Below are 24,777 nucleotides of genomic sequence, written 5' to 3'. Positions count from 1 at the left end.
GTAGTGATTGTCAGATGGGGGGGGTTTATGGGGGGGGGGATTAATGGGGGGGGCTTTATGGGGGGGTTTATGGGGGGGTTTATGGGGGGGTTATGGGGGGGGTCTATGGGGGGGGCTCCTCCCGGCCCCCGCTGCCATCTGCCTGTGCTGTTTTTAGCCCCACAGCAGGTGTGGGGTGAACGATCCGCACGTCGGCATCCCAGCAATGGGATCGGGATGGCAGCCAGCCCCTATGGGTCACCCCCCCATACACACTATGGGTGCTCACTGCCTATGGGGTCAGCACCCCCATCAATGGGGTCCACACTGGGTTTGGTGTCTCCATTGGGGTTGGGATCCTCATTGGGGCTGGGGACCCCTTTTGGGGTCAGGCATCTCCATTAGGTTGAGAACCCCCTTTGGGGATGGGACCCTCATTGGGGTCAGGTACCTCCATTGGGATGGGAACCCCCATTGGGGTTGGGAACTTCTATTGGGGTTGGGACCCTCATTGGGGCTGGGCACCTCTATAGGGTTGGGCACCTCTATTGGGGTTGGGACCCCCATTGGGGTTAGGCACCTCTATAGGGGTTGGGACCCTTACTGGGGTTGGGCACTTCTATTAGGGTCAGGCACCTCTATTGGGGTTAGGACCCTCATTAGGGTTAGGCACCTCTATAGGGTTGGGACCCCTCTATTGGGGTTGGGACCCCCATTGGGGTTAGGCACCTCTATTGGGGTTAGGACCCTTACTGGGGTTAGGCACCTCTATAGGGTTGGGCACCTCTATTGGGGTTAGGACCCTCATTGGGGTTGGGCACCTCTATAGGGTTTAGGCACCTCCTATTGGGGTTTGGGACCCCCATTGGTATTAGGCACCTCTATAGGGTTGTGCACCTCTATAGGGTTGTGCACCTCCTATAGGGGTTGGGACCCTGGCTCCATTCAGAACCTTCCACCTCCCCCCCCTCCCCCATGGAATCCCATTTTGGGATCGAAAATCCCACCATCTATTTTTATAGGGCGGCTTCCAGCCCCCCCAGCTGACGATGGGGCCGAGCTCAGCTCAGCTGTTCACCCTCCATCCCACAGCAGCTCCATTTCGGGACGGAACCCACACGGACCCCCACCCCATTGCCAAGGTAGGGGCTGAGTTTGGGGTGGGGGTCTTCATTGGAACCCATAGGGACCCCCATCCCATTGCCAAGGTAGGGGCTGAGTTTGGGGTGGGGGTCTTCATTGGAACCCATAGGGACCCCCATCCCATTGCCAAGGTAGGGGCTGAGTTTGGGGTGGGGGTCTTCATTGGAACCCATAGGGACACCCACCCCATTGCCAAGGGTGCTTGGGGTGGGGGTCTTCATTGGGACCTCCATCCCATTGCCAAGGTAGGGGCTGCACTTGGGGTGGGGGTCTTCACTGGGACCCATAGGGACCCCCATCCCATTGCCAGGATAGGGGCTGCACTTGGGGTGGGGTCTTCATTGGAACCCCCATCCCACTGGAACCCATAGGGACCTCCATCCCATTGCCAAGGTAGGGGCTGAGTTTGGGGTGAGGGTCTTCAATGGAACCCATAGGGATCCCCATCCCATTGCCAGGGCTGCTTGGGGTGGGGGTCTTCATTGGAACCCATAGTGACCCTATTAGGAGCCCTATTGGTCTCACCCACCCAACCTGGCGGCCATCGACCCCACTGACCTTCACTCTGCTCCATCCACACCACTAATGGGGGGGGGGGCTCAGACCAAAACGAGCACAGAAACCTTCCCTTTAAATGGGGGGGGGGGTCTATGGCCCCCTCCTATAGGGATACCCTATAGGATAAGGAAGGGAGGAAGACCCCCCCAGCTGGAGCTCCCTCCTCTTCCTCACCCCACACCCCCGTGTCCCCCCCCCCCCCCCAGCTAAATTTAGGCAGATCTATTTTGACAGCGGGGGGGGGGGAGGACGGAGCAAAGGTGGCAGTAATAGGAACGGGGGGGGTCAGAGACCCATAGTCCCTATGGGGTTTGGTTACCGGCCCCATAGAGCGGATCCAGTTTGGGGTTGAGGAGGTGACGAGGACAAAGGGGAGCTGGGGGGCAGAGGGGGCTGTGGGGTGAGTGGGGCTGATATATGGGGCTGGGATGGGGGGGGGGAGATATGGGGGGCAGGGATGGGGGTTGGTATGGGGGGGAGGGTGATATGGGGGGTAATGGGGGGGGGGTGGCACCTGCAGGGGTCCCCTGATGGAGGGATGGGCAATGGGGGCAGTAATAGGGTCCTGCAGGGCTGGGAGGACACTCAGATCCCATATAACCCCAGGTAGGACATTCAGATTCCATATAGACCCACTCAGATCCCATATAACCCCAGGAAGGAGACTCAGATCCCATATAACCCCAGGAAGAATACTCAGATCCTATATAACAAAGGAAGGACACTCGGATCCCATATAACCCCAGGTAGGACACTCAGATCCCATATAACCCCACTCAGATCCCATATAACCCCAGGTAGGACACTCAGATCCCATATAACCCCAGGTAGGACACTCAGATCCCATATAACCCCACTCAGATCCCATATAACCCCAGGAAGAATACTCAGATCCCATATAACCCCAGGAAGGACACTCAGATCCCATATAACCCCTATGAGGACACTCCAACCCCATACAACCCATATAGGGACTCTTAGCAGCCCCCACATGCAGGACCCCATAGGATCCCACCCTCCTCTTCCTCCCTCCAGGTCAGCAGCTGGATGAAGTCAGGCCGGGCCGGTGCTTGAACCCTTTGCTCTGTATGGATGGGGATGGGGGGAGGCAGCTGCAATAGGATCCCGCAGCTGCAGCGACGCATCTTCCTCCTCCTCCTCCTCGTGCTGCTGTGCTGCAGCCATGGTAAGGAGCCGTGCAGGGGATGCAGCGTGACAGGGGACCCTGCAGCCACAGGGAGGGGGTGGGAGATGAATCCCCCCCTCTCCCTCTCATCCCACCCCGCTGCCCATCCCATCCCATCCCACCTCCTACCTCATCTCATCCTATAACCCCTCCTTCCCATCCCTTCCCATCCTATACTATCCCATCCCAATCCCATAACCTCTCCTTCCCATCCCATCCCATCCCATCCCATCCCATCCCATCCCATCCCATCCCATAACCCCCCATCCCATCCCACCCCCATCCCATCTCCTATATCCCATCCTACCCCATAACCCCCCTATCCCATCCCATAACCCTCGATTCCCATCCATCCCATCCTCATCCCACCTCCTATATCCCATCCTACCCCATAACTCCTCCCATCCCATCCCAAACCCCTCCTTCCCATCCCACCCCATAACCCCCTCCATCCCACCTCACCCCATAACCCCCCATCCCATCCCATCCCATCCCATCCCATCCCATCCCATCCCATCCCATCCCATCCCATTCTATCCCATCCCATTCTATCCCATCCCATAACCCCTCCTTCCCATCCCATCCCATTCTGTCTCATCCCATAACCCCCTCCATCCCACCCCATCCTCATCCCATTTCCTATATCCCATCCTACCCCATATCCCATCCCATTCCGTCTCATCCCAAACCCCTTCTTCCCACCCCATAACCCCCATAACCCCCATAACCCCCATATCCCCCCGTACCCCCCAGTCTCTCCGCAGTGCAAGATCCTCCGCTGTAACTCGGATTTCGTGGCGTCCACTCTTTCTCTCCGCGGTTCTCTCGGATCCGCCGCGTATTGCAGCGCCCTTCGTTCCTATTCCCATTGCACCCGTCGAACGGCTCGAACCTGTCGGGGTGACCTGGCGTTTCATTCCGCCGTTCACGGTATCGAAGACCTGATGATCCAACACAATTGTTCTAAAGACGGACCCACGTCCCCACCTCGGTTCCGAGCTCCGGTTCCGGATCCTCAAAGTTTTGGACTATCAGAACTTTGTGATTATGAGAAGATGTTTCGATCCAAACATGGCCGACCCCCCCGGTACCGACATTGTTCTGCTTTTGGGGACCCCCATGTGCGGACGTTCCATCACGACTTTCAGACGTGTCGGGTGGAGGGAGCGTGGCCGCTGCTGGACAATGAGTTTCTGTTTGTGCAGGCGACAAGTGCCCCCATAACAAGGGGGTCCAACGCCACCGTCACCAGCAAGGTGGGAAATGGGGGGGGGATGGGGACCCCATAGGGGACAGGAGCCCCATTGGGGACAGGGGACACAGGGGGGATGGGGACCCCATTGGGGACAGGGGACACAGGGGGGACAGGGACCCCAATGGGGACAGGGGACACAGTGGGGACAGGGACCCCAATGGGGACAGGGGACACAGGGGGGATGGGGACCCCATTGATGACAGGGACCCCATAGGGGACAGGGGATACAGTGGGGACAGGGACCCCATTGATGACAAGGACCCTCATAAGTGCCAGGGAGCCCAATGGGGACAGGGATCCCATAGGTGCCAGGGAACCCATAGGTGACAGGGAACACAGTGGGGACAAGGACCCCAATGGGGACAGGGGCCCATAGTGTGTCAGGGGTCCCCGGAAGGGTCAAGGAACCCATAATGTACTGGAGGGGACAGGGACCCCATTGGGGACACAGACCACAGTGATGACATGGAACCCATAGGGGACAGGGACCCCATTGGTGATAGGGACCCCACTAGGGACAGGGGCCCATAGTGTGCCAGGGACCCCATAATGTATTGGGAGGCACCAGGAGGGGCCAGGGACCCCATTGGTGACAGGGACCCATAGTGTGCCAGGGGTCCCCCATAGGGGCCAGGGACCCCATTGGTGACAGGGAACACAGTGAAGACAGGGACCCCATAGGGGACAGAACCCCATAGGGGACAGGGACCCCATTGGGGACAGGGACCCACGGTGTGCCAGGGGTCCCCGGGGGTCCAGGGATCCCATAATGGCACCAGGAGGGGCCAGGGACCCCATTAGTGCCAGGGGTACATGGTGTTCCAGGGGTCCCTCAGAGGGGCCAGCGAACCCATAATGTACTGGGGACACCAGGGGGGGACAGGGACCCCCCATTGGGGACAGGGACCCATAGTGTGCCAGGGGGCCCCCAGAGGGGGCAGGGAACCCATAATGTATTGGGGGGCAACTGGAAGGGCCAGGGACCCTATAGGTGCCAGGGACCCTATAGGTGCCAGGGACCCCATAGGGGTCAGGGACCCCATCATGTATTGGGAGGCACCAGAAGGGGCCAGGGAACCCATTAGTGCCAGGGGTCCCCCATAGGGGACAAGGACCCTATAGGGGCAGGGAGATACAGGGACCCTATAGGGGCAGGGAGATACGGGGGGATGGGGAGATCCAGGGGGGCTTCAAGGGGGGGCTCGTGTGTTCTAATATCTTCCCACCCAACCCAGCTCACCATCATCTTCAAGCACATGCCGGAGTGTACGGAGCAGAAGGTTTATCGAGCCGAACTGGACAACGTCCCATCGGCCTTCGAAGACGGGTCGGTATCGGGATCAGAACGACCCAATGGGGGCGGCCTCGAAATCCACGAACGAATCCCGGGTCGCCAGGTTCTGATCCGAGCTCCGTATATCGGAACCACCATCATGATCCGCCAGGCGGCTCGACAGCTCTCGTTCTCCATCCGAGCGGCCGAAGAAGTGACGCGGAGCTTTAATACGGAGCAAGACCTTCAGCTTTGTGTTACGGGGTGTCCACGGAACCAACGTATCTCGCGTAATATCCGGAGCCCGGAGGCGGTTGAGCTGTGCAGAGCGATGCTGCCCGTGGAGGATGGTTATTTCCACTCGTGTGTTTTCGATGTGGTCAATTCCGGAGATGCCAATTTCACGCTGGCGGCTCGTGGGGCGTTGGAAGATGCCAAGGATTTGATGGTGGACGAGGAGATGGTGCACGTCTTTCAGGATGGGGGGGGGACGAGGATGGAGCCGTCCTGCTTCATCATCATCATCGTCATCATCCTCGGTGCTGTCGGGTCGCAGTTGTGAGATCCCATGTTGGATCTGATGAGACTTTGGTTGGCATTGAGGACCCTCATTGACACTGGTGGGCACTGGTGGCATTGGGGACCCTTCAGTCGGCATTAGGGACCCTTTGGTTGGCACTTGAGACCCTTCAGTTGGCATTTGAGACCTCTATATGACCCCTCATTGGCACTGGTGGACACTGGTGGCATTGGGGACCCTTTGGTTGGCACTTGAGACCCTTCAGTTGGCATTTGGGGCCTCTCTATGACCCTCATTGGCACTGGTGGGCACTGGTGGCATTGGAGACACTTCAGTCGGCATTGATGACCCTTTGGTTGGCACTTGGGACCCTCATTGGCACTGGTGGGCACTGGTGGCATTGGAGACCCTTTGGTTGGCATTTGGGACCTCTCTATGACTCTCATTGGCACTGTTGGCATTGGGGACCCTTCAAGCTCGAGCGATGCTGCCCGTGGAGGATGGTTATTTCCACTCGTGTGTTTTCGACGTGGTCAATTCCGGAGATGCCAATTTCACGCTGGCGGCTCGTGGGGCGTTGGAAGATGCCAAGGATTTGATGGTGGACGAGGAGATGGTGCACGTCTTTCAGGATGGGGGATGAGGATGGAGCTGTCCTGCTTCGTCATCAGCTTCATCATCATCCTCGGTGCTGTCGGGTCGCAGTTGTGAGATCCCATGTTGGATCTGATGAGCCTTTGGGTGGCATTGAGGATCCTCATTGACATTTATGACCATTGTTGGCATTGGGGACCCTTCAGTTGGCATTGGGGACCCTTTGGTTGGCACCTGGACCCACATTGGAACTGGTGGCATTGGGACCCTTCAGTTGGCATTGAGGACCCTTTGGTTGGCACTTGAGACCCTTCAGTTGGCATTTGGGACCTCTATATGACCCTCATTGGAACTGGTGGGCACTGTTGGCATTGGAGACCCTTCAGTTGGCATTGAGGACCCTTTGGTTGGCACTTGGGACCCTCATTGGCACTGGTGGGCACTGGTGGCATTGGAGGACCCTTTGGTTGGCATTTGGGACCTCTCTATGACTCTCATTGGCACTGTTGGCACTGGGGACCCTTCAAGCTCGAGCGATGCTGCCCGTGGAGGATGGTTATTTCCACTCGTGTGTTTTCGACGTGGTCAATTCCGGAGATGCCAATTTCACGCTGGCGGCTCGTGGGGCGTTGGAAGATGCCAAGGATTTGATGGTGGACGAGGAGATGGTGCACGTCTTTCAGGATGGGGGGGGGACGAGGATGGAGCCGTCCTGCTTCATCATCATCATCATCATCATCCTCGGTGCTGTTGGGTCGCAGTTGTGAGATCCCATGTTGGATCTGATGAGACTTTGGTTGGCATTGAGGACCCTCATTGACACTGGTGGGCACTGTTGGCATTGGGGACCCTTCAGTTGGCATTGGGGACCCTTTGGTTGGCACCTGGGACCCTCATTGGCACTGGTGGGCACTGGTGGCATTGGGACCCTTCAGTTGGCATTGGGGACCCTTTGGTTGGCACTTGAGACCCTTCAGTTGGCATTTGGGACTTCTATATGACCCTCATTGGAACTCGTTGGCACTGTTGGCATTGGAGACCCTTCAGTCGGCATTGAGGACCCTTTGGTTGGCACTTGGGACCCTCATTGGCACTGGTGGGCACTGGTGGCATTGGAGACCCTTTGGTTGGCATTTGGGACCTCTCTCTGACTCTCATTGGCACTGGTGGCATTGGGGACCCTTCAGTTGGCATTGGGGACCCCTGGGTTGGCACTTGGGACCCTTTGGTTGGCATTTGGGACCTCTATACGACCCTCATTGGAACTGGTGGGCACTGGTGGCATTGGGGACCCTTGGGTTGGCACTTGAGACCCTTCAGTTGGCATTTGGGACCCTCATTAGAAATGGTGGGCACTTGTGGCATTGGAGACCCTTTGGTTGGCACCTGGGACCTCATTGTGACCCTCATTGGCACTGGTGGGCACTGGTGGCATTGGGGACCCTTCAGTTGCCATTGGGGACCCTTTGGTTGGCACTTGAGACCCTTCAGTTGGCATTTGGGACCCTCATTGGCAATGGTGGGCACTGGTGGCACTGGGGACCCTTTGGTTGGCATTGATGACCCTTCAGTTGGCATTTGGGACCTCTCTATGACTCTCATTAACACTGGTGGGCACTGTTGGCATTGGGGACCCTTCAGTCGGCATTGGGGACCCTTTGGTTGGCACTTGGGACCCTTCAGTTGGCATTTGGGATCTCATTGTGCCCCTCATTGGCACTGGTAACTGTTGTTGGCATTGGTGACCTCAACACACTGGGAGCTCTCTGTCACCCTATGGGGTTTCCAACACCTCCTGGGGTCCCCTGAATCGTTTATGGGATCCCTGACACCCCCTATAGGATTCATGGTGTCTCCCAGGGCCACACTACTTATGGGGTCTCGGTACCCTACAGGGTTCCCATGACCCCATTAACATCTCTGCTATGTTATGGGGGTCCCATGCACACCAATAGGGCCCCCACTATCTCATGGGGGTCTTCATCACCCTATGGGGTTTCTAGCATTTCCTGGGGTCCCTGATACATTTATGGGGTCCCTGGCACCTTATGGGGTCTCTGGCACCTCCTGGTGACCCTTGGCTCATTATGGGGGTCTCCGGGATTCCTGGCATCCCATAAAAGTCCTTGACTACGATGGGGGTCTCTGCCACATTATGGGGATCCCTGGCACCCCAATAGGGCCCCAACCACGTGATGGGGTTTTTGGCACCTTTTGGGGCCTCCAGCCACATTACGGGGTCCACAACACCCTATAGGGACCTTTGGGGCCTCCAGCCACATTATGGGGTCCATGACACCCTATAGGGTCCTTTGGGGCCTCCAGCCCCATTACGGGGATGACATTAAAGGCTTCTATTTTGTAAGTCCTCATTTCCTGACCCATCACAGCCGGGGTGGGGGTGGAGCTCATTGTGTTCCGTTCTGTTCCGTGTCCCCCCCCCGTCCCCCCCCCACTTATTTTTCCATCCCCCCCCGGCCACAGGACGCACCCGCCCCATAGGAAATGCCTTGAAATGCCTTTTCCGGCCCCGTTCCTCCACTCAGCTCCCCCCTCCCCCCAACACCCCCCCCCCAAAAAGCCACTGGGAGGAACCATATAGAACCATATAGAACCGTATAGAACCATATAGAGCCATATAGAACCATATAAGGCCAACAGAGCGGACGGGACGGGGGGTTCAAACGACCCCCCCCACATTAAGGGCTGTAGCTCATAGCCCACAGTGGGGGGGGACAACTCCGACCACCGCCCCCCCTCCCGACCCCCAACCACAATCACCCCCCCTCCCTACCCCTAATATCTCCCCCCCCCTCCAGACCCCCAATTACAACCCCCCCCCGACCCCCAACCACAACAGCCCCTGTCTCCACCCCACATCCAGCCCCCCAACTACAACCCCCCCACCTCCAGCCCCCCAACCACCCCCCCACCTCCCGACCCCAATCACGACCCCCCCCCGACCCCCAACCACAACCCCTCCCTCCCGACCCCCAACCCCCCCTCTGCCCCCCTCCAGCCCCCCAACCACAACCCCCCCTTTCCCCCCCCCACCTCCAGCCCCCCCCAAACCAACCTCCCCCCCCCTACAAAACCAACCCCCCCCCCTTAAACCAACCCCCCCCCCCGCCCAGCGCTGCCGGCGTGGGAACATGGGGCCGGATGGAGGGCACTGGAGTAAAGGGCGACGGGGGGGGAGGGGGAATGGGGCGGGGGGGGGGATGGGGCGGGGATGGGGCGGGGATGGGGGGGGGATATGGAGGGGGGGGCTATGGGGCGGGGATCGGGAACGAGCTGAGCTCGGCTCTGACTCTTTGGGGTCCGACGTGCGGCTCGTTGGGGTCCATCCTATACTTTATTGGGGTCCATCCTATACCTCATTGGGGTCCATCCTATACCTCATTGGGGTCCAACCTGTGGCTCTTTTGGGGTCCAACCTACACTTCAATGGGGTCCAATTGCAGCTCATTGGGACCTTACAGCTCAATGGGGTCCAACATGCAGCTCTTTGGGGTCAACCCTACACCTTATTGGGGTCCAACCCACAGCTCTTTGGGGTCCAGCCTGCGGTTCTTTGGGGTCCAACTGCAGCTTATTGGGGTCCACCTTACAGCTCTTTAGGGTCCAATCTGTGGCTCTTTTGGGGTCCACCCTACACCTTATTGGGGACCAACTGCAGCTTATTGGGATCCAACCTACACCTTCTTGGGGTACACCTCAATGGGGTCAAGCCTGCGGTTCTTTGGGGTCCAACCTGAACCTTATTGGGGTCCAATTGCAGCTCATTGGGGTCCGCCCTACACTTCAATGGGGTCCACCCTACACCTTATTGGGGTCCAGCCTACACCACATTGGGGTCCACCCTGTACCTCAATGGGGTCCAACATGCAGCTCTTTGGGGTCAACCCTACACCTTATTGGGGTCCAACCTGTATCTCAATGGGGTCCACCCTATACTTCATTGGGGTCCCCCCTGCAGCTTATTGGGGTCCAACCTGTACCTCATTGGGACCTTACAGCTCTTTGGGGTCCAACCTGCAGTTTATTGGGGTCCATCCTATACCTCACTGGGGTCCAACCCACACTTTAATGGGGTCCAACCTACAGTTAATTGGGGTCCACCCTACACCTTATTGGGGTCCAACCTGCACCTCACTGGGATCCTACAGCTCATTGGGGTCCAACCCACAGCTCTTTGGGGTCCAACCTGCAGTTTATTGGGGTCCACCCTATACCTCATTGGGGTCCACCCTACACCTTATTGGGGTCCAACCTGCACCTCATTGGGACCCTACAGCTCAATGGGGTCCACCCTACACCTTATTGGGGTCCACCCTACACCTTATTAGGGTCCAACCTGCAGCTTAATGGGGTCCATCCTATACCTCACTGGGGTCCAACCTGCACATCATTGGGGTCCAACCTGCAGGTAACCGGGGGGTCCCACCCCATAACAACTCAATGGGGTCCCACCCCATAACAACTCAATGGGGTCCCACCCCATAACTTGGTATTGTCCCACCCCATAAGTCATTGACGTCCCATTGACACACGTGATATAGGGCAGGGCAGCACAGCGTGTGCCAGCAATGGGACAAACAAATAGGGACACGTGAGGGGCAAAGGACAAGGGCAAAATAACCCGGAATATATGGGAATATATGGGGGTTATATAGGGGATGTATAGGGACTATATGGGGACTGTATAGGGGATGTATAGGGACTATATGGGGACTGTATAGGGGATACATAGGGACTATATGGGGACTGTATAGGGGATGTATAGGGACTATATGGGGACTATATAGGGGATATATAGGGACTATATGGGGACTGTATAGGGGATGTATAGGGACTATATGGGAACTATATGGGGGGGGGGGTCCTCCTCTTCCTATGGGGACTATATAGGGACTATATGGGGACTATATAGGGGATGTACAGGGACCATATGGGGATTATATGGGGGATATATAGGGACTATATGGGGACTATATAGGGGATATATAGGGACTATATGGGAACTATATAGGGGATATATAGGGACTATATGGGGGCTATATGGGGGGGGTCCTCCTCCTCCTCTTCCTTATGGGGACTATATAGGGACTATATGGGGATTATATGGGGGATATATAGGGACTATATGGGGACTATATGGGGGATATATAGGGACTATATGGGGATTATATGGGGGATATATAGGGACTATATGGGGGCTATATGGGGGGGGTCCTCCTCCTCCTCTTCCTTATGGGGACTATATAGGGACTATATGGGGATTATATGGGGGATATATAGGGACTATATGGGGACTATATGGGGGATATATAGGGACTATATGGGAACTATATAGGGGATATATAGGGACTATATGGGGGCTATATGGGGGGGGTCCTCCTCCTCCTCTTCCTTATGGGGACTATATAGGGACTATATGGGGATTATATGGGGGATATATAGGGACTATATGGGGACTATATGGGGGATATATAGGGACTATATGGGGATTATATGGGGGATATATAGGGACTATATGGGGACTATATGGGGGATATATAGGGACTATATGGGGGCTATATGGGGGGGGTCCTCCTCCTCCTCCTCCTATGGGGACTATATAGGGACTATATGGGGACTACATGGGGACTATATGGGGGGGGGTCCTCCTTATGGGGACTATATAGGGAATATATGAGGACTATAGGGGGACTATATAGGGACTATATGGGGGGGTTCTCCTCATATGGGGACTATATGGGGTCTATATGGGGACAATAGGGGGATCCTCCTTATGGGGAGTATATGGGGACTATATAGGGAGTATATGGGGGGGTCCTCCTCCTATGGGGACTATATAGGGACCATATGGGGACTATATGGGAACTATATAGGAGCTATATGGGGGGGTCCTCCTCCTACGGGGACTATATGGGATGGGGGGGTCCCAATATGGGATGGTAGGACCCCAATATGGGATGGGGGGGGTCTCAATATGGGATGGGGGGGTCCCAATATGGCACAAAGGGACCCCAATATGGGACTGGGGGTCTCAATATGGGATGGGGGGGGTCCCATAGAGGAGCCCAATGGGGGGGGGGGGGGGGGTTCCAAGGGGACCCATAAAGGAGCCCTATGGGGGGGGGTCCCATAAAGGATCCCTATGGGGGGGTGTCTCATAAAGGAGCCCTATGGGGGGGGTCCCATAAAGGAGCCCTATGGGGGGGGGTCCCATAGAGGAGCCCTATGGGGGGGGGGGTCCCATAAAGGAGCCCTATGGGGGGGGTCCCATAACGGAGCCCTATGGGGGGGGGGTCCCATAAAGGAGCCCTATGGGGGGGGGGTCCCATAACGGAGCCCTATGGGGGGGTCCCATAAAGGAGCCCTATGGGGGGGGGGGGCTGCGGGGATTCCCCGGGTGGGGCCGGGAGGAAGATCGACCCCCCCCCCCCCCCACCCCATAGAATGAGACATGTTGTTCCCGGCTCCCCATTGGTCAGAGCCGCACCCACTCCTCACTTTTCATTGGCCGCCCGCGCTGTCAATCTGCTTTCGTCACCGCCCCGCTGTTCAGCACACGCTCTCCTCTCCTTCACACGCTGTCCACGCTCCCCTGTCTGCTCTCTGATTGGTCAGCGACTCCGTAAACAACCCGGCGCCGTCCAATGGCAGCGCTGATCACGCGCTTCCCACGGCCCGGCCACGCGCCCTCAGCGTGGCTCAACCGGCATCAACAAGCGCGGGAGGGGGGAAGGCGGGAGAGCGGAGGCTATATAAGGGAGCGGCGGCAGCAGCGCTCCTCACACAGCTGAGCGCCGCGGGCGGAACCGGGTCGGGACCGGAGCCAGATATTGAGCTATTAAATAACCCGTAGAACCGAACCGGCACCATGGTGATGTTCAGGAAGGTGAAGACTTTCCAAGTGTGTTTATCGGAGCCCGATAAAGTTTATTGTAGCGGGGAGAAAGTGTCGGGCTGGGTGTTGTTGGAGGTATCGGAGCTGACCCGGGTCCAGGCCGTGAGGGTTCAGGCCTGTGGGAAGGCCAGGGTGAATTGGGCCAAAGGGCCGCAGCTGTGCAGGCAGGAGATGGAGTATCTGAGGTACGAGCAGCGGCTGAGCGCCCAGCAACAGCACGGTGAGTTATGGGGGGGAATGGGGGGTAATGGGGTGGGGGGGCAATGGGGGGTCCCAGGGGGGTGGGGGGGTCACTAGGTGTTAGTAGGGTGGGGGGTCAATGGGGGGTAATAGGGGTCAATGGGGGGGAATAGGGGGCAATGGGGCGTAATAGGGGGCAATGGGGGGCAATAGGGGCTGTTGGGTGTTAATGGGGTGAGGGGTCAATGGGGAGTCCCAGGGGGGTGGGGGGGTCACTAGGTGTTAGTAGGGTGGGGGGTCAATGGGGGGTAATAGGGGTCAATGGGGGGTAATAGGGGGCAATGGGGGGCAATAGGGGCTGTTGGGTGTTAATGGGGTGAGGGGTCAATGGGGAGTCCCAGGGGGGTGGGGGGGTCACTAGGTGTTAGTAGGGTGGGGGGTCAATGGGGGGTAATAGGGGGCAATGGGGGGGAATAGGGGCTGTTGGGTGTTAATGGGGTGAGGGGTCAATGGGGGGTCCCAGGGGGGTGGGGGGGTCATTAGGTGTTAGTAGGGTGGGGGGCCAATGGGGGTCAATAGGGGCTGTGGGGTGTTAATGGGGTGAGGGGTCAATGAGGGGTCCCAGGGGGGTGGGGGGGTCACTAGGTGTTAGTAGGGTGGGGGGCCAATGGGGGGTAATAGGGGGCAATAGGGGCTGTTGGGTGTTAATGGGGTGGGGGGTCCCAGGGGGGTGGGGGGGTCACTAGGTGTTAGTAGGGTGGGGGGCAATGGGGGTCAATAGGGGCTGTGGGGTGTTAATGGGGTGGGGGGGCAATGGGGGGTCCCAGGGGGGTGGGGGGGTCATTAGGTGTTAGTAGGGTGGGGGGTCAATGGGGGGTAATAGGGGGCAATGGGGGGTAATAGGGGGCAATGGGGGAGAATAGGGGCTGTTGGGTGTTAATGGGGTGAGGGGTCAATGGGGAGTCCCAGTGGGGTGGGGGGGTCACTGGTTGTCTATGGGGTGGGGGGGTCACTAGGTGTCAGTAGGGTGGGGGGCAATGGGGGGTAATGGGGGCTGTTGGGTGTTAATGGGGTGAGGGGTCAGTGGATGTTAATAGGGGGTTCTGATGGAAATGGGGTGAGGGGTCAATGGGGGGTCCCAGTGGGGTGAGGGGGGTCAGTAGGTGTCAGTAGGGTGGGGGGTCGTTGGGTGTTAATAGGGGGGTCCCAATGGAAATGGGTTGAAGAGGTCCTTGGGGGTCAGTGGGGTGTCAATGGGGGTGGGGGGCAATAGGGGTCCCAGTGGGAGTGGGGTGGGGGGGAAATGGGTGTCAATAGGGGGTACTGATGGAAGTGGGGTGGGGGGTCGTTGGGTGTTAATGTGGTGAGGGGTCAATGGGGGGTCCCAGGGGGGTGGGGGGGTCACTAGGTGTCAGTAGGGTGGGGGGTCAATGGGGGGTGGATGGGTGTCAGTGGGGTGGGGTTTCAATAGGGGGTCCCAGTGGGAGTGGGGTGTGGGGGGCAATGGGCCTCATTAGGGGCTGTTGGGTGTTAATAGGGTGGGGGGTCAATGAGGGGTCCGAATGGGGTGAGGGGTCAATGGGGGGTCCCAATGGGGTGGGGGGGTCACTAGGTGTCAGTGGGGTGATCCCAATGGGATCCCAATGGGAGTGGGGAGGAGAGACAGTGGGTGTCAATGGGGTGAGGGGGCCATTGGGTGTCAATAGGGAGTCCCAATGGAAGTAGGGTAGGGGGGTCATTGGGTGTCAATGGGGTGTGGAGTCACTGAGTGTCAATGGGGGGGGTCTCAGTGGGGTGGAGGGATCATTGGGTGTCATTGGGGTGTGGGGTCCCATTGGGATGAATGGGTCATTGGGGCTGCATTGTGGGGTCTCATTGGGATCAAGGGGCTGTGGGGTCAAATTGAGATAAAGGGGCTGTGGGATCCCATTGGGATAAAGGGGTTCTTGGGTCTGATTGGGGCTGAGATGAAGGAGCTGTTGGGGTGAAGGCGCCGTGGGGTACGTAGGTGTGGGGCCCAGCTTTGGCTGTGGGGCAGAGAGGGACAGATATGGGGCCGAGAGAGTCTGATATGGGGCCGAGTGTCTGGGGAGATAAGGCTGAGATGGGGAGATAAGAGCAGGGAGGAGGAAATGGGGCAGGAGGGGGGGCAGGGAGGGGGGGAAAGGGGAAGTGAAAGCAATGGGGGGGGATGGGGGGGGGGTTGGGTGCTGTCTCAGCACTGGGGGGGGTTGTGGGGGTTGTTGGTGCTGAGCTGTGTCTGACCCCGTCCTTGTCCCTGCCCCACAGATGAGGATGGATCCGTCATCCTGAGACCAGGCAATAAATACGAGTATAAGTTCGACTTCGAGCTGCCACAGGGGTGAGTTGGGGGGGGTTATAATGTGGGGGGGCTATGGGGGGCTGGTCTGTGACTATGGGGTTTGTGCTCTGTCTATGGGGCTGTGTCTAATGCTGACCCCCCCATCCCACCTCACAGCCCCTTTAGGGGTGAGTGGGGTGGGGTGGGGGGGTGGGGTGGTGCTATGGGGTCTGGGGTGGAGCTGGGGGGGCTGGGCTTTGTCTATGGGGTTCATGCTCCAGCTATGGGGCTGTGTCTAATGCTGACCCCACCCCACAGCCCCCCATGGCTGAGGTCGATGCAGTTGGGTCTGGGGGGGGGTTATGCTTTGCCTATGGGGCTGTGTATAATACTGACCCCCCCCATCCCACCTTATGGCCCCCCAAGGGTTGAGGGCAATGCAATGGGGTCTGGGTGGGTTCATGCTCCAGCTATGGGGCTGTATCTAATGCTGCCCCCCACCAGTGTTGATGTCAATGCAATGGGGTCTGAGGGGGTTCATGCTCTGCCTATGGGGCTGTATCTAATGCTGCCCCCCACCAGTGTTGATGTCAATGCAATGGGGGTCTGGGGGGGGTTCATGCTCTGCCTATGGGGCTGTATCTAACGCTGCCCCCCCCCCCCCTTTTTTTAGCCCCCTGGGCACCACCTTCAAGGGCAAGTACGGCTGTGTTGATTACTGGGTGAAGGCGCTGCTGGACCGACCCTCCCTCCCCACTCAGGAGGTGAAGAAAAGGTTCGAGGTGATGGACCCCGTGGACGTCAACACCCCCGAGCTGCTGGTGGGTGCCCCCCCCCATAATAACCCCATAATAACCCCATAACCCCCCCATGATAACCCCATGATAACCCCATAACCCCCCTATAATAACCCCATAACCCCCCCATAACCCCATAACCCCCCCCATAATAACCCCCCCCATAATAACCCCATAATAACCCCATAACCCCCCCATAATAACCCCATAACCCCCCCATAATAACACCATAACCCCCCCATGATAACCCCATAGCCCCCCCATAATAACACCATAACCCCCCCATAATAACCCCATAATAACCCCATAACCCCCTCATAATAACCCCATAATAACCCCATAACCCCCCCATGATAACTCCATAATAACCCCATAGCCCCCCCATGATAACCCCATAACCCCCCCATAATAACCCCATAATAACACCATAACCCCCCCATAATAACCGCATAATAACACCATAACCCCCCCATGATAACCCCATAGCTCCCCCCATAATAACCCCGTAGCCCCCCCATAATAACACCATAGCCCCCCCCCCATAATAACCAATAGGGGGGGTGTTATGGGGTGGGGGGGGGTCAGGGTGACCTCTGAGTCAGGGCTGAGTTAATGGGATTAGCTGGGATTAAGGGCTTAGGGCTAATTGGTGCTGCAGAGCTGGGCTGGGGGGGATTATAAGGGGGGGGTCAAACAGCTCTTGGGGGGGGGGGGGGCAGAGCTCAATGTGGGTCCCCCCCCCCCATTAAATGTTGCTGTGCCCCCCCCAGTCCCCCGTTGCTGCCAAGAAGGAGAAGAAGGTGAGCTGCATGTTCATCCCCGATGGAAGAGTGTCCGTCAGCGCCCAGATCGACAGGAAGGGCTTCTGTGAAGGTGAGGGGCTGCCCCACTGATATGGGGGGGGGATATAGGGGATGGGGGGTGTATAGGGGATGGGATGGGGATGGGGTTGGAAATGGAATGGGTTTGGAGATGGGATGGGGGGGTATAGGGGATGGGGTGGGAATGGGATTGGGGATGGAGGGGATGGGATGGAGTAGGGGGTGGGATGTGGGGGAATAGAGATGGAATGGGGATGAAGGGGAATAGGGATGGGATGGAATAGAGGATGGGATGGGGTGGGATGTAGGGAAACAGGGATAGGATGGGGGTGGAGGGGAATAGGGATGGGTTGTGATGTGGAATAGGGGATGGGATGGAGTGGGCTGTGGGGAAATAGGGATAGAATGGGGATGGGATGGGATGTAAAATAGGGGTGGGATATGGGGATGGAGAGGAATAGGGATGGGATGGGGTGGAATAGGGGCTGGGATGTGATATGGGATATGGGGATGGAGGGGAATAGGGGATGGAATAGAGGGATTGGGATGGGATGGGGTGGAATAGGGGCTGGGATGTGATATGGGATGGGGATGGAGGGGAATAGGGGATGGAATAGAGGGATTGGGATGGGATGGGATGGAATGGAGGGATTGGGATGGAGTGGGATGGGGTGGAACAGGGGCTGGGATGTGATGTGGGATGGGGATGGAGGGGGATAGGGGATGGGATGGGGATGGAATGGAGGGATTGGGATGGGATGGGATGGGGTGGGGTGGAATAGGGGCTGGGATGTGATATGGGATGGGAATGGAAGGGAGGGATTGGGATGGGATGGGATGGGGATGGAGTGGGATGGGGTGGAATAGGGGCTGGGGTGTGATATGGGATGGGGATGGAGGGGAATAGGGACAGATTGGGGATGGGGTTGATGGGGTTGGAGATGGATGGGATGGGGATGAAGGGGAATAGGGGATGGGATGGGGATGGAGGGGGATAGGGATGGGATGGGGGCTGGGGTGTGATATGGGATGGGGTGGAATAGAGGGGATGGAATAGAGGGGATGGGATGGGCTGCAATAGGCTCCGTGCTGTGTGTCTGTGCTGTGCTGTGCCCCCATTGATCTCGGCTCTGGTTCCAGGTGACGAGATCTACATCAACGCCGACTTTGAGAACACTTGTTCGCGCATCGTGGTGCCCAAAGCCGCCATCGTGGCCAAGCACACGTACCTGGCGGGGGGGCAGACGAAGCAGCTGAGCCAGAAGCTGTCGGTGGTCAGAGGGAACCACATTATATCGGGGAGCTCAGACAGATGGAGGGGGAAGAGCATCAGGGTCCGGAAACTGAGACCCTCCATCCTGGGCTGCAACATCCTGAGAGTGGAGTATTTCCTGCAGGTGGGAATGAGGGGGCAACGTGTGGGGCTGGGGTGTGGGGCACAGCAGGGAGATTGAGGCTGGGGGTACAGTGTGGGGCTGGGATGTGGGGCACAGTGTGGGATTGAGGCTGGGGGTCTCAGCTGTGGGTCACAGCAGTGGGGTTGAGGCTGTAGGTCCAGGCTGTGGGGCACAGTAGTGAGATTGGGGCACAGTGTGGGGTACAGCAGTGAGATAGAGGCTGTGGGGCACCATGTGGGGCTGGGATGTGGGGCACAGTGTGGGATTGAGGCTGGGGGTCTCAGCTGTGGGGCACAGTAGTGAGATAGAGGCTGTAGGCTGAGGTTGTGGGTCATGGTGTGGGGTTGAAGCTGTGGGTCCCTGTTGTGGGTCAAGGCAATGGGGTTGGGGTTGAGGCTGTAGGCTGACACTGTGGGGTCTCAGTTGTGGGTCACAGTTGTAGGGTCAAGGTTGTGGGGTCCCAGCTGTGGGTCAGAGTGGGGTGGGTTGAGGTTGTGGGTCACAGTTGTAGGGTTGAGTTGGTGGGTTGAGGTTATGGGGTCTCAGTTACAGGTTCCAACTGTGGGGTCTCAGTTGTGGGTCTCAGTTATGGGGTCTCAGTTGTGGGTTTCATCTGTGGGATCCCAGCTATGGGTCTCAGTTACAGGGTCTCAGCTGTGGGGTCCCAGCTATGGGGTCTGAGCTGTGGGTCACAGTTAAGGGGTCCCATTTATGGGTCTCATCCACGGGTCCCAGCTGTGGGGTCTCAGCTATGGGTCTCAGTTACGGGGTCCTAGCTATGGGTCTCAGTTGTGGGTCTCAGTTATGGGATCTCATCTATGGGTCCCAGTTGTAGGCCTCATCTATGTGGTCTCATCTATGGGGTCCCAGTTGTGGGTCCCAGCTGTGGGGTCTCAGTTGTTGGTCTCACTATGGGTCCCAGCTTTGGGTCTCATCTATGGGGTCCCAGCTGTGGGTCCCAGCTATGGGTCTCAGTTTCGGGGTCCCAGCTATGGGATCTCAGCTATGGGGTCTCAGCTATGGGGTCTCAGTTGTGGGTCTGACCCCCATCTCTCCCCCCAGATCTACGTCAGTGTCCCCGGCTCCAAGAAGCTGCTCCTGGAGCTGCCGTTGGTCATCGGGAGCCGCTCCAGCATCGGCAGCTCCAGCTCCAGCGCCAGCGTCGGCAGCCAGGGCAGCTCTGAATGCAGCTGGGTGGATCTGAACCTGCCTGATATGCCTGAGGGTGAGACATGGAGGGATATGGGGGATATGGGGGGATATGGGGCTGCAATGGGGGGACATGGGGGGCACAGTGGGGTGATGGGGGGCAGCCAGGGCAGCTCTGAATGCAGCTGGGTGGATCTGAACCTGCCTGATGTGCCTGAGGGTGAGTGGGGGGCTGCAATGGGGGGATATGGGGGGCACAGTGGGGTGATGGGGGCTGCAATGGGGGATATGGGGGGCACAATGGGGTGATAGGGGGCAGAATGGGGCTGAATCAATGGGGTGACGGGGGTCAGACCCAATGGGGGGTGATGGGGGGCACAATGGGGCTGAAACAATGGGGTGATGGGGGCTGAAATGAGGGGACATGGGGGGCAGAATGGAGCTGAAATAATGGGGTGATGGGGGCAGAGTGGGGCTGAACCAATGGGGGGCAGACCCAATGGGGGGTGATGAGGGGGCCTATGGGGGGGGGGTTAATGGGGGGCAGAATGGGGCTAAATCAATGGGGCTGAGGTGGCCCAATGGGGGGGGGGGGGGTGATGGGGGTCAGAAAGGGGCTGATAAATGGGGTGATGGGGGGCACAATGGGGTTGATGCAATGGGGGGCAGACCTAATGGGGGGGTTATGGGGGGTCTGAACCAATGGGGGGGGGGGTGATATGGGGCAGACCCCAATGGGGGGGTGTTATGGGGGGTCAGACCCAATGGGGGGGTTGATATGGGGCACAATTGGCCCCATAGGATGTAAGTTTCCCCATGGATGTGACCCATTGTCCCCCCCCGTTTCCCTGCAGCCCCCCCCTGTTACCTGGACATCGTCCCCGAGGACCATCGGCTGGAGACCCCCACCACCCCCCTGCTGGACGACGACGCCTTCGACAGCCCCATCTTCATGTACGCGCCCGAGTTCAAGTTCATGCCACCGCCAACGTACACTGAGGTGAGGGGGGGGGTCTCATTATGGGGGGGGGTCACTATAAGGGGGGGGTCTCGTTATGGGGGGGGTCTCACTATGAAGATGGGGGTCTTATGATGGGGGAGGGTCTCATAATGGGAGGGGTGTCTCAATATAAGAATGGGGGTCTTATGGGGGGGGGTTCACCATGAGGGTGGGGGTCTCATTATAAGGATGGGGGTCTCTTTATTGGGGGATCTTGTTATAAGGATGGGGGTCTCATAATGGGGGGGGGGTCTCATTATGAGGGGGGGGCCACCATGAGGTGGATGGGGGTCTCATTATAAAGATGGGGGTCTCATTATGGGGGGTGTCTCGTTATAGGGATGGGGGTCTTATTATGGGGGGGGGGGGGGGCATTATAAGGACGAGGTTCTTATTATGGGGGGGGTCTCATCATAGGGATGGGGATCTCATGATGGGATGGGGGAGGCTCTTAGGATAGGATGGGGGTCTCATTATGGGGGGGTCACATTATAGGGGGGTCACCATGAGGATTGGGGTCTCATTATGGGGGGGGTCTCATTACAGGGATGGGGGTCTCATTATAGGGGGGGCTGTCATGAGAGGCTGGTGGTCTCATAAGGATGGGGGTCTTATTATGGGAGGGGTCTCATTATAGAGGGGGTCTCATTATAGGGGAGGGGGCCACCATAACAGGGGGGGTGAGGGTCTCATTATGGGGGGCTCATTATAAGGGTGGGGGTCTCATTATGGGGGGATCCTGCTGCAGCTTCTGAGCCCCCCCCCCCTATTTCTCCCCCCCAGGTGGATCCGTGTGTGGCCAATAACAACAACAACAGCACCAGCACCGGCACCGGTACCGGCCCATACAGCACCAATACCAGCGGTACCGGCCCATCCGGTACCAGAACCGGTACCAGCCCCGTCCCGGTGCAGTGATGGACCCGGTACCGACCCAGAACCTTCAGACCTTAAAGGAGCTGGAGCCGGGACTGTGCACAAAGCCCAGCCATGGAGACCCCCAGCACAAAGGGGGGGCATTAAGGGGAGACCCCCCCCATATAAAGGGGGACCCCCCCCATATAAAGGGAGACCCCCACCACACCAAGGGGGGGGTTAAAGGGAGACCCCCCCCCAACCCCATAGCAGGAGGGGGGGGGTTAAAGGGGACCCCCCCCCAATATAGAAGGAGGGGGGGGGTATAGGGGAGACCCCCAGCACATATAGGGGGGGCAAATGGGGACCCCCCCCAACCCATAACAGGAGGGGAGGGGGACTAAAGGGACCCCCACCAATATAGAAGAAGGGGAGGGGGGGGTAGAAATGGGGACCTCCCCCCAATATAGCGGGGGGGGGTTAAAGGGGACCCCCATCATAGCCATGGGGGGGGGGGCTAAAGGGAGACCCCCCCCAGTATAACATGAGGGGGGGGGGTAAAAGGAGGTTGGGGGGGGTTTAAAGGGGAGACCCCCCCCCATTTGTGCCCCCCCAGCTGCTCAGGTTGAGTTCTGTGCCCCCCCCCCCATATATTGTGTTGTGCCATTGGGGGAATGGGGGGGGTCTTTGGGGTGGGGGGGGGGGGATATGTGGGGCTGCCCCACAAGTTGTGGGGTTGATGCCCCCCCCAATGTAACCCGGAGATGTTTTGTATGGCTGGTTTTATATGGGGGGTTTGATGGGGGGGTTTATGGGGTGGGGGGGTTATGGGGTGGGATTTGGGGGGGTTATGGGGTGGGGGGGTTATGGGGTTGGGGGGGGGCTCAGGAGCTGTTTTGTACCACTGAGATTTCTATGGGGTTTCTATGGGGTTTGTAATAAAGAGTTTGATACGGAGCCCTGATGGTGGTCCTTTATTTGGGGGGGGGGGGCAGTTATGGGGCAGGGGGGGCTTCTATCCCTTATAGGGTCTGTAGGATCCCTATAGAAACCCATATAGGGTCTTATAGAATCCCATAAAGGGTTTGTAGGATCCCTATAGAATCCCTTATCCGTCCCTTATAGGGTCTCCGGACCCTTCTATCCCTTACAGGGTCTGTAGGATCCGTATAGAATCCCATATAGGGTCTGTAGAATCCGTTATAGGATCTCCGGGATCTCTTATAGGGTCAGTAGGATCCCTATAGAATCCCTTATAGGGTCTGTGGGATCCCTTATAGGGTCTGTGGGATCCCTTAGAGGTCCTTTATAGGGTCTGTAGGATCCGTATAGAATCCCATATAGGGTCTGTAGGATCCCTTATAGTGTCTGTAGGATCCGTTATAGGTCCCATATAGGGTCTGTAGGATCCCTATAGAATCCATTATAGGGTCTGTAGGATCCGTTAGAGGTCCCTTATAGGGTCTGTAGGATCCCCATAGAATCCCTTATAGGATCTCTGGGATCCCATATATGGTCTGTATGTTCCCTTCTCTCCCATATACGGTCTATGGGGCGGCCCCATTCCCCGCTCACTTTTCCCCTGCTGGGCTCAGTGCCCCAAACCCCCCCCACCCCATAAACCGCCCCATAAACGGCCCCATAACCCCCCCCACCCCATAAACGGCCCCATAACCCCCCCCACCCGCAGCTGCCAACTGTGCCATAGGGCGATGGGACGGACACGATCCTTTATGGGGTTGGGGGGGGGCAGCGCCTCGTTCCCCTTTATCCCACATGGGATCTGAGGGCAGCGACCAGCGCCCCATAACTGACCCCATAGCACCCCATAGCCCCATAACTGACCCCATAGCGCCCCATAGCCCCATAACTGACCCCATAGCACCCCATAACTGACCCCATAGCACCCCATAGCCCCATAACTGACCCCATAGCACCCCACAGCCCCACAACTGACCCCATAGCACCCCATAACTGACCCCATAGCACCCCATAACCCCATAACTGACCCCATAGCACCCCATAGCCTCATAACTGACCCCATAGCACCACATTGACCCCACAACTGACCCCATAGCACCCCATAGCCCCATAACTGACCCCATAGCACCCCATAACTGACCCCATAGCACCCCATAACCCCACAACTGACCCCATAGCACCCCATAACTGACCCTATAGCACCCCGTAACCACATAATTGCCCCCATAGCACCCCATAAATGACCCCATAGCCCCATAACTGACCCCATAGCCCCACACGGACCCCATAGCCCTGCACAGACCCCATAGCCCTGCATAGGTCGTGGGACCCCATAACCCCACATGGAACATGGGACCCCCCCATAACCCCCCAAGGACAAACAGCGGCTCTATGGGGCGGTTCCACCTCAGCCCCAATTGAGCCCTAAAATGGAGCGCAGCGATTCGGGGCGGCCCCATAAAGTTCCGTTTTAGGATCGAGACCCCACAACCCCCCCCCCCCCTCCGCCCCACAACGGAAAAACCCTTTGGCCCAGTTGGAACGAGGCGGATATGGGGCCGCAGCCAACGGGATGGGAGGGGGGGAGGAGTTATAGGGCCGGATATGGGGGGGGGGTGGAGTTGTAGGGCGGGGGTTGTGGGGCTGGGGGGGTTATGGGGCTGGGTTATGGGGTTGTGGGGTTATGGGGCTGTGGGGCGGGGGGGGTTATGGGGCTGGGTTATGGGGTTGTGAGGCAGGGGGGTTATGGGGCTGGGTTATGGGGTTGTGGGGTTATGGGGCTGTGGGGCGGGGGGGGTTATGGGGCTGGGTTATGGGGTTGTGAGGCAGGGGGGTTATGGGGCTGGGTTATGGGGTTGTGGGGTTATGGG

General features: G+C 58.1%; 2 protein-coding genes and 1 long non-coding RNA gene across 6 annotated transcripts; 2 read left to right on the top strand and 1 right to left on the bottom strand.

The window, feature by feature from the left end:
- Positions 1-775: 775 nt before the first annotated feature.
- Positions 776-8,873, top strand: HJV (hemojuvelin BMP co-receptor). 4 transcript variants are annotated; one of them, XR_014941960.1, is made up of 5 exons: positions 776-1,121; positions 2,716-2,866; positions 3,620-4,122; positions 5,357-6,953; positions 7,444-8,873. XR_014941960.1 is itself a non-coding variant. In XM_085535752.1 (4 exons), the coding sequence occupies exons 2-4, from the start codon at positions 2,773-2,775 to the stop codon at positions 5,954-5,956; spliced, it is 1,197 nt and encodes a 398-aa protein (XP_085391878.1). In that variant the 5' UTR covers positions 776-1,121; positions 2,716-2,772; the 3' UTR covers positions 5,957-8,873. The 4 variants fall into 4 exon arrangements, 1 of the variants encoding a protein (XP_085391878.1); XR_014941962.1 differs by lacking the exon at positions 776-1,121 and adding an exon at positions 1,994-2,036; XR_014941961.1 differs by lacking the exon at positions 776-1,121 and adding an exon at positions 2,000-2,080.
- On the bottom strand, positions 2,453-3,750 carry LOC146751034 (uncharacterized). The gene is made up of 2 exons (XR_014941963.1): positions 3,613-3,750; positions 2,453-2,905 (listed from the first exon to the last, which is right to left on the bottom strand). It is a non-coding gene; the product is annotated as an uncharacterized LOC146751034 (long non-coding RNA).
- A 4,437-nt stretch (positions 8,874-13,310) lies between the features above and the next one.
- On the top strand, positions 13,311-22,882 carry TXNIP (thioredoxin interacting protein). Its single transcript, XM_085535750.1, has 8 exons — positions 13,311-13,644; positions 15,894-15,966; positions 16,580-16,727; positions 17,474-17,576; positions 18,665-18,921; positions 19,984-20,146; positions 20,925-21,070; positions 21,854-22,882. Exons 1-8 carry the CDS (start codon positions 13,398-13,400, stop codon positions 21,986-21,988), a joined length of 1,272 nt encoding a protein of 423 aa, XP_085391876.1. The 5' UTR covers positions 13,311-13,397; the 3' UTR covers positions 21,989-22,882.
- Positions 22,883-24,777: the final 1,895 nt, after the last annotated feature.

This window comes from Coturnix japonica, unplaced genomic scaffold, assembly GCF_054131305.1.
Source record: "Coturnix japonica strain WE unplaced genomic scaffold, WE-NBRP24 Scf169, whole genome shotgun sequence".
NCBI classification, from domain to species: domain Eukaryota; kingdom Metazoa; phylum Chordata; class Aves; order Galliformes; family Phasianidae; genus Coturnix; species Coturnix japonica.
The sequence above is the reverse complement of the archived record's forward strand: the minus strand, read 5'-3'. Positions and strand labels throughout refer to the sequence as shown.

Coding starts and splice junctions, on each gene's coding strand:
- TXNIP (XM_085535750.1), top strand. CDS start 13,398: ATGGTGATGTTCAGGAAGGTGAAGACTTTCCAAGTGTGTTTATCGGAG. Junction 18,922..19,983: donor GAGTGGAGTATTTCCTGCAG/GTGGGAATGAGG, acceptor CTCTCCCCCCAG/ATCTACGTCAGTGTCCCCGG. Junction 21,071..21,853: donor CACCGCCAACGTACACTGAG/GTGAGGGGGGGG, acceptor TCTCCCCCCCAG/GTGGATCCGTGTGTGGCCAA.
- HJV (XM_085535752.1), top strand. CDS start 2,773: ATGGGGATGGGGGGAGGCAGCTGCAATAGGATCCCGCAGCTGCAGCGA. Junction 2,867..3,619: donor GCTGCTGTGCTGCAGCCATG/GTAAGGAGCCGT, acceptor CGTACCCCCCAG/TCTCTCCGCAGTGCAAGATC. Junction 4,123..5,356: donor ACGCCACCGTCACCAGCAAG/GTGGGAAATGGG, acceptor CACCCAACCCAG/CTCACCATCATCTTCAAGCA.